The sequence below is a fragment of the Poecilia reticulata genome, linkage group LG22 (genome assembly GCF_000633615.1).
Source record: "Poecilia reticulata strain Guanapo linkage group LG22, Guppy_female_1.0+MT, whole genome shotgun sequence".
Classification (NCBI taxonomy): Eukaryota; Metazoa; Chordata; class Actinopteri; order Cyprinodontiformes; family Poeciliidae; genus Poecilia; species Poecilia reticulata.
In genome coordinates, this window is record NC_024352.1 from 15,216,896 (window position 1) to 15,225,078 (window position 8,183).

At 39.3% G+C, this 8,183-nt stretch overlaps 1 protein-coding gene across 1 annotated transcript; it reads left to right on the forward strand.

Annotated features, from left to right (window-relative positions):
- Positions 1–3,213: 3,213 nt before the first annotated feature.
- On the forward strand, positions 3,214–7,584 carry odc1 (ornithine decarboxylase 1). Its single transcript, XM_008399661.2, has 11 exons — positions 3,214–3,326; positions 3,971–4,119; positions 4,272–4,406; positions 4,621–4,794; positions 4,906–5,078; positions 5,158–5,374; positions 5,461–5,544; positions 5,635–5,797; positions 5,887–6,002; positions 6,102–6,316; positions 6,412–7,584. The coding sequence occupies exons 3-11, from the start codon at positions 4,305–4,307 to the stop codon at positions 6,548–6,550; spliced, it is 1,383 nt and encodes a 460-aa protein (XP_008397883.1). The 5' UTR covers positions 3,214–3,326; positions 3,971–4,119; positions 4,272–4,304; the 3' UTR covers positions 6,551–7,584.
- Positions 7,585–8,183: the final 599 nt, after the last annotated feature.

An 8,183-nucleotide genomic window follows, 5' to 3' on the forward strand; every position in this document is an offset into this window, starting at 1 on the left:
CTGTCAAAATATTAATAAATAGGTGTGAGTATCGAACACCTTTTCATGCTGATGTAATTTGACAGTATATTTAATTGCTGTTTGAATGTTCTTTTTAATGTAGAGACTAGAAAGGGCCACATAAAAAACGATAGTTGGCCAGATTTAGCCCCCCCAACTCTTGAGCTTGACACATACACCTTATATTAAACACCCACTACCTCTTTAACTTATCGTTATTAATTTGTTCTACACTCTTCAGTGTAGAACTTATTCATCAACTCTTTCTCTCTGTTGTTACCACATCTGTGAGCGTCACTCACATCGTTGAGAAATTGTGCCAGAGCATTTGTTCTGCATTTCTCAGATATCTTCTCCCACTTGATAAAGGCGCACGTGGACCAACCACTTCTCTCTCCACTCTTCATCCCCCTTCACCTCTCCCTTCACCAATCCCTCATACACTCTATTCTTTCATTCACTGAAGTCAGTTACTGGTTCAGAAAAGACCTCTGGTATTCTAAAAGCAGTTGAGGGAAATAACAGTGACATTCAGAACCGCAAGTCAAGGCCTCAATTCCTGTACTGTATCTTGTGGGCGCCCACTAACAATCATCATCCTTGTCTGATGGTGGGACCTTGCGACTGTGGGCTCTGGGCCACAATAGTCCACAGTTACGATAACAGACAATGTACACAGAGACGGAGCTAGACATTACAAGAGGAAGAGAAGGAGAGGAATGAAGGAGAGGATAGCATATTAGCTGCATAAAGGCAACAAAACGGAACAGAAAGTAAAAGACTGGAATGGTGTGGAACAGTTCACCGTGACATTTGTTTTAGTGTTTACTGATCTTGTGATTTTAAATAAGTCAATATCTGTAGAAAATGAATTAGCCCTGAAGTATTAGTTCCTGGATGCTTTACAGAAAAAATGAGAGCTTCGAGGGTTTGTGCTTAAAACAACTGCAGATTATGTCAGTGTTAAAATTTCCCTGCCAACCTCATTTAAACTTTAACCAGCACAGAAACAGACAGTTTCTTAGTTTTAAAGAATTACATCTTCTGGTAAAAATGACTTCACTTAAAGACCTTGCAGAATGGAAACCCTGAAGTGTGCTGAGGACAATCTAGATTGTGGTTTGAAGACCTGGAAAAAACATCAGGGCCACAGATATGTGGTCTGCGAGAAGCCCCAAAACTTCCTCCGATCTGATCCCTGTGCAGCATTTCCATATGTGCTGGGTCACAATAACCAAAAACCTTAATTTTCCTCCATTTGGTAATGTCTGCGTGTAAACCAAATGGCTATGAAAACGATCTTCATGCTGATCAGAGTGTGCTGTCAGGGTGAAATGCCTGCCTGGTTTGAAAATTATAGCACTTAGAAGAAGAGTCATGAAAACAACCTTGGTACAAACCAAGTTATTGTGTCATAAAATGTGCCACATCAAAGAAAAAAAAACATACATATATAAACATATGAAACAGTTATTATAGCTATATATATAATTACTGACGACTTTAAAAATTGTTTTTAAATGCAAAATGTAGTTAGATTTTTTTAGAGTCTGCAAAGTAAAATGAGGTGAAGAATCAAGAAAAAAAATAGCTGCATCTGTATAAAACTTGCTATGGAAAACTAAATCAGCTTGTATTTTGGGGATCCAAATAATTGGTTGATGTAACACAGTAGTAATCTATAGACGCACGTGACTTCGTAGGATTGTTGTGATTCAGTGTGAGTCTGCCATGTCAGTTGTCCTTTAAACCTTCTCTAATCTCATCATGCAGATCACAAGCTCACATTGGAGACCAAACGGACTGCAGTCGAGCCAGGTGACATCACTGAGACGTTTCTGCCACTCAGAGCTGACAAATTATTGCAAGCAGCCAAGTATGATTGACCTTCTCTGTTAGCCACACAAACATAATGCAGGTTTGTAAAAAGGGCTGCCGGCTACATTTCGTCATTCACACTGACAAGTTATATTCTATTTACCTCCTGTAATTTTTAATTGTTTTTTTTTAAAAGTTAGGTTTATAAGTGTTTTAGTAAAGACATATTTAAACTTATTGATTGCCTATTAAAAATAATATCCAAGAACCCAACTGTGTGAACACACCTAATACATGTTGCCATAGTGTTTTCCTATTTAGGCACTTGGTGATTTAAATTATTTACTTACTGGTATTTATTAGTTGTCTTACAAGATCTTCTGATAGCCTTTGCACAAACCAACAGATTTGCACATTGTCAGTTTGTGCAAAGGACCAGAGACACACCTTATTTCTTCATAATTTCTTGCTACTTAGCAGGAAGTTCTCTTTATGATCATCCACCACCATTCCATTTTGTCCCTTTCTATCTTCACTTTGTTTACAGAAACAAATCACTTGTACACAAACCATTGTGTTTTTGTGTATTTGTGTTGGTAACCTATATCGTTAATAACAGATACAAAATGCCCCAACTCTACATATCATTTCATTGTATTCTTTTAAGATGAATGAATCCTATTTCAAGTTATTATGGTTCTTATTTGGACTATTTGATACTCTGACACATGGAGGATTATAAATCCGAACCAAGCCAAAAATAACTATTATTTATTACAGCAATATTTTCTTTCAGTACCTTAATTTTCCTTCAAAATGAATGTATTGAACGGAATGCTTTTCAAGCATTCAGTTCGTTATAAGTTCCTCATAAATAGTTGATGTTAAACTAACAGTTTTTAAGTGATAAAGGAAGTATGAGTAACCATTGTCAATCTTACTACAATTTGTCAACTTCTTCATAATGAAAAAACTATCTTGAAAATGACAAACTAGTTTGTCTAAACATACCAGAAAAGTTACCAGAGACCAATCTTGAATGGTAATAAACTAAAAGATGTGAATGAGATGTGTTATTACAGTAATAATAGCAACAAAAGTGCATGTACATTGTGTATTTTATTTTACCGGTGGTTAACTTAGGAGTTTTTTCTGTTATGTCTTAATCTCAGTGTAGAGACAAAATTAGGCTCCTCGAAGAAATAAATTTGGTTTGAGGGGTCTGCTGCACCTCTATAAACCTGGTGTGTGGTCCCTTCAGCGGAGGTCTCTCTATCCACCATGTGGATGAGTTGACAAGCCTAAACCGGTTCCTACGTGGATGGGAGGCCGGTTTCAGCTGGCTGCGTTACCCTGGAAACGACCGCTCTATAAATACTCCAGTGCTCACTCGGCTCGGCTCAGTCAAGCTACACCTCAAGCAGTGCGCTTCACAGGAAGGGACCTGCTTTATTTTAAACCCCAGCACTCTGGTCTAATGGACAAACTCTTTGTAAATGCTTTTTAAGGTAAGAATTTTTGTCATTTGGTGAGTCTCTGTAATTAATTGGTCGGTTTAGTTTAGTGTAATGTTGCTTTTAAAAGCTACGACGTGGCCGGTGTGACAGTCTGTTAAGCTAGCAACCCGTTTTCTTTGTTACCGTTACGGCGAAGCCATGAAACACTTATTCTCTATAACTAGTTTTGGTGTTATGACAAACGGAATATTTTTGTCTTTTCTATTTTGTGATTAACTTTAATTGATTAACGTTTTTTTTAAATTTTTTTGATGAATGAGTTTCGTAATAAATTGAAAACGTAACATCGCCTCATGGCGTTCGGCGCTCCAGCGGAACCGGCATGTGAACGTCATTCAACGCTGATTGGTTAGTTTTTTCTCCATCATTCGAAGTGGAAGAACGTTCTTCATCTCTGATTGGCTAAAGCGTTAGGCTGGGTGTGACTTAAAAGAATCTCGTCTTTCAACGAATTTTTTTCAACCCTAGTGTCAAGTTAATCATAAGTTATAAAATCAGAATGCCACGTATCGATCCGGGCGCTAGTTTTAGACTGAGTAGCAAAACTTGTATTAATTCACGCTACTGTATGAGTACATATGTATTGTTTGTGTTATAGATTCACTAGAATGCTAAATAAAAGTTCCTCCTTTCAGAATCTTCACTCTAGGAAGGCACACTCCAGCTGCTCAACAGGCCCAGGCCTTGAGTTGTATCTTAAGGGGTTTAACTTCACTGGTGAACCACCTTGGCTTCTCTGCACCTGAGTAACAGCAGTTCCGTATTCCAACTCTTTCATATCCAAGTAAGTATCACGTTTTACCCAAATGTTTTTGGAGTTCCTTACATTTTTCACAGTGATTATACATGTCATGTCCACAGAGTCTAATCAAGTGGAGTAATCAATAGGGGGAAAAGATGCTGTCTTTTGAGTATTCTTTGTTTTGATTCTTTCAGTTTACGTGTGACGAACCGAAAGTACTGATCGAGATGAACACCACCACACTCAACAAATTTGAATTTTCCTTTCTTGAAGAGGGCTTCTCTGCTCGGGACATTGTTGAGCAGAAAATCAATGAGTCATCCTTGACAGTAAGTATCCGGTGGGGCTTGTGTAATGGACAGATGGCCTGATTTGCTTTGTCAGCAGGATATACTCTGAAAATCTACACCTTTGATTAAACCGGATAGCTTTGTCCAAGTGATTCACTTTTAGAATTGTTTTTGCCTGTAATAAGCAGGTCTAATTCACTATTCATGTTTGTTAAAGGTAATCTATAACATTATTTTTGCTTTTCTATTTCAGGATGACAGGGATGCATTCTATGTCTGTGACTTGGGGGATGTTTTACGCAAACACCTCCGTTGGGCAAGAGCTCTGCCTCGCATCACTCCTTTCTACGCCGTTAAGTGCAACGACAGCCAGGCTGTAGTTATGACTCTGGCATCATTGGGAACTGGCTTCGACTGTGCAAGCAAGGTAGGCTTTGGGAGCTTTCCATCAATGCTGCTAGCACAATTTATTTATTAGCTGAAAGTGCACTTGTGCCTCCTCCGTTTTTTGCTGACTGTTGGTATTGTCCTCCCACAGACTGAGATCCAGTTTGTTCAGTCCCTGGGAGTGGATCCCAGCAGAATAATCTACGCCAACCCCTGCAAGCAGGTCTCACAAATAAAGTACGCATCTGCACACGGAGTCCAAATGATGACCTTTGATAGTGAAGTGGAACTCATGAAAGTGGCCCGTTGTCACGACAATGCCAAGTAAGAGTTTTGCTTTTTAAACACAATGATTGACTTTGATTTTTGGCCTTTGTTAAAGCCGTTTCTGTTCTCCGTTCAGGTTGGTGTTGCGCATCGCCACAGATGACTCAAAGGCCGTGTGTCGCCTCAGTGTGAAGTTCGGTGCTCCCCTCAAAGCTTGTCGCGGTCTCCTGGAGCGGGCGAAGGAACTGGGGCTGGATGTGATCGGTGTCAGTTTTCATGTTGGGAGCGGCTGCACTGATGCAGAGACCTACACCAAAGCTATTGCAGATGCTCGCTGTGTCTTTGATATGGGGGTGAGTTGCTCATAAAGAGCGTAGTCAGCTGTAATTTATGTTTTCTGCTCTGCAAAGAAGCCTAAACTTAATGTCTGGACATACAGGAAGAGCTTGGCTTCAACATGGATCTCCTGGACATTGGAGGAGGTTTTCCTGGTTCGGATGACACTGAACTGAAGTTTGAAGAGGTAGCTTGAAATGTTTTTGTTTAACCAGGATTTTCTGTTTTTTATGTAAAATTTTACTTGACTTACGTGTGAACTCATTTCCATTTCTAGATTACAGTAGTAATCAACACGGCCCTCGACAAGTACTTTCCTGTCGACTCTGGGGTCAGGGTCATCGCTGAGCCGGGACGCTTCTATGTGGCATCTGCTTACACGTTAGTGGTGAACATCATTGCTAAGAAGGTCATCATGGATGACGAATCATCTTCAGATGGTAAGGGCTTCATCTGAACAGACAACTGAGATATTGCAGTTGCCAATTAATTATGACCATGAAACTAATTGCTTACCTTTTACCTGCAGAGGAAGACGAAGGGACCAGTGACAGAACTCTGATGTACTATGTCAATGATGGGGTGTACGGCTCCTTTAACTGCATCCTCTATGACCACGCTCACTGTTTGCCAACATTGCATAAGGTCAGTCAGATTCAAAGTTTATCACTGCGGTGGGATCAAAGGGGGGGAAAAAAATGCTGACCAGATCTTTATAAATTTTCTTCCGATTGTTTCTTATAGAAGCCAAAACCAGATGAGGCAGTGTACCCCTGCAGCATATGGGGCCCTACATGTGATGGTCTAGATCGGATCGTGGAACTGTGTACCCTGCCTGACCTCCAGGTGGGGGACTGGCTGGTTTTTGAGAACATGGGTGCCTACACTGTAGCTGCTTCCTCCACCTTTAATGGCTTCCAAAGACCCGACATTTACTATGTCATGTCCCGTCCTGCCTGGTGAGTTTTTGTCTTAAAAATTAATTCATGAGGAAATTCTACAGTTTTTAAAGTTCCTTTTTTAAAATTATAACTTGTGCCCATTTCACCTTTAGGCAATATGTGCAGCAAGTCTGCTCCCAGGGCCTTCCAGCTCCGGCAGAGGAGTCCTCCTTGTTCGACCTTCCAGCATGCTGTGGCCGAGAGAGCAGCTTGGACATGCCCACTAAGCCTTGCCATGCCCATGTGGTTTAAGACCAGCTACAGAAAGAAGCTGTTTTTCTTAGATTTATTTTATTTTTATTTTATTGTTTTATTATTATAATTATTATTATTTTTATTAAACTAAGCAGATAGTTCTCAAGCTAATTTTTGAGGCCAGTTACTTGACGGGAGAGAAGTGGGGATGTTGTTGCACATATTTCAGTGTTCTGTACAGAAGCTGGGAGTCAACCTTTGACTGAGGCTGAATCACACCTTGGACCATCTCTGTGGGTATTGGATAAGGTGTAACAAGCAGCTCTGTGTTAACATAATTTGCTGCTGACCTCTAGTATTTGTATGAGGTACTTAATCATGTGCCTATTTTCAGAACTGAAAAAAAGTTAAAAAAAACAAAGTTCTAAATTGAAGAACTGACATCACATGTCAGAAGGACTCAGCTATGAAAGTATTTTGAGATGGAGGTGGCTGTTGGTTTTTGGGAACAAAATTCTAGACCTTATTTATGCTAAGTGACCTGCACCATGTTATTAGTTCAGGGTATTTCACCACTAGCAACTAGTCACATCTGATGCCCACAAAGCAATGGTCAGAGGTGGGATAAAGATCCTCAAATGGCTGCTATAATTATCTTTTCCATGAGCTTCTGAACAGAACCTTGCAAGTGTTAGTCTTCAAGATCTTAAGCATCTTATGTTTTTATTTCAATCTTTGTAACTGTAACTTAGGTCTAACTATTTAAGTTTTTCAGAAACTGTTTATATACGTTTTTTGTTAGTATTCAAAAATGGATTCTCAAAGTAGAATAAAATCTTGACGATTAACACTTAAACACAGGGACTCAAACGGCAAACAACACCTCCTCTCCTCTTTGTTTTTTTTCTTTATGTTGTGGTAACTCTTCTATAATATTAATATGTATTGTCATATTAACAAGACTCTGACAAAGTTTGACCATGCATGTAAACTGGATATGAAAGAGATGGGATAGCACATTCATATCGCTTTCCTATGGAAACTTTTTGAAGTTTTGTATTTTTTTAATAAATATTAGGTGCAGAACCAAATCTTGGCTTTTCTTTTTAAGAGTGCATATGTCAACATTTACTGTTACAGAATCACCAACTCTGGTGCCCTCTAGTGTTTACATTTTGAATCTTTTTAAGACTACATGTTGACAAATCATGATAAAAGGTATGAGGCAGTAATAAGGAACTGAAGGGACTTTTTCTAGGATAAAGCAATAATTTCAAAGAAAGTTACTGCCACTGACAAGTTACTTATTTCAGTTTTTAAAGACCCTTTTCGTGGTCCCATGTAATTATTGACTATAATCATAAGGTGGACTTCAATTTGTGACGTTTTATTTTGTCATTCTTGGGATTATCTTAATGTAATGTGTAAGATTATGTGTGAAGAGAATCAAGGGAATTGAAGACAATGTTTTATATAATTAGGTGGTTTAAGTATTAACATGCTAATATAAAGTATATCTAATAATTTACACATTTAAAATTATCCATCCATCCATCCATCCATTTTCTTGCACCCTTGTCCCTTAATGGGGTCGGGAGGGTTGCTGGTGCCCATCTCCAGCTAACGTTTCGGGCGGGAGGCGGGGTTCACCCTGGACAGGTCACCAGTCTGTCGCAGGGCAACACAGAGA

What these genes read in the sequence shown, in the direction of transcription:
- odc1 (XM_008399661.2), top strand. Translation starts at nt 4,305, where the DNA reads ATGAACACCACCACACTCAACAAATTTGAATTTTCCTTTCTTGAAGAG. An exon ending in GCTTCGACTGTGCAAGCAAG is followed by an intron (nt 4,795 to 4,905) that starts GTAGGCTTTGGG and finishes GTCCTCCCACAG; the next exon opens with ACTGAGATCCAGTTTGTTCA. An exon ending in CTGAACTGAAGTTTGAAGAG is followed by an intron (nt 5,545 to 5,634) that starts GTAGCTTGAAAT and finishes TTCCATTTCTAG; the next exon opens with ATTACAGTAGTAATCAACAC.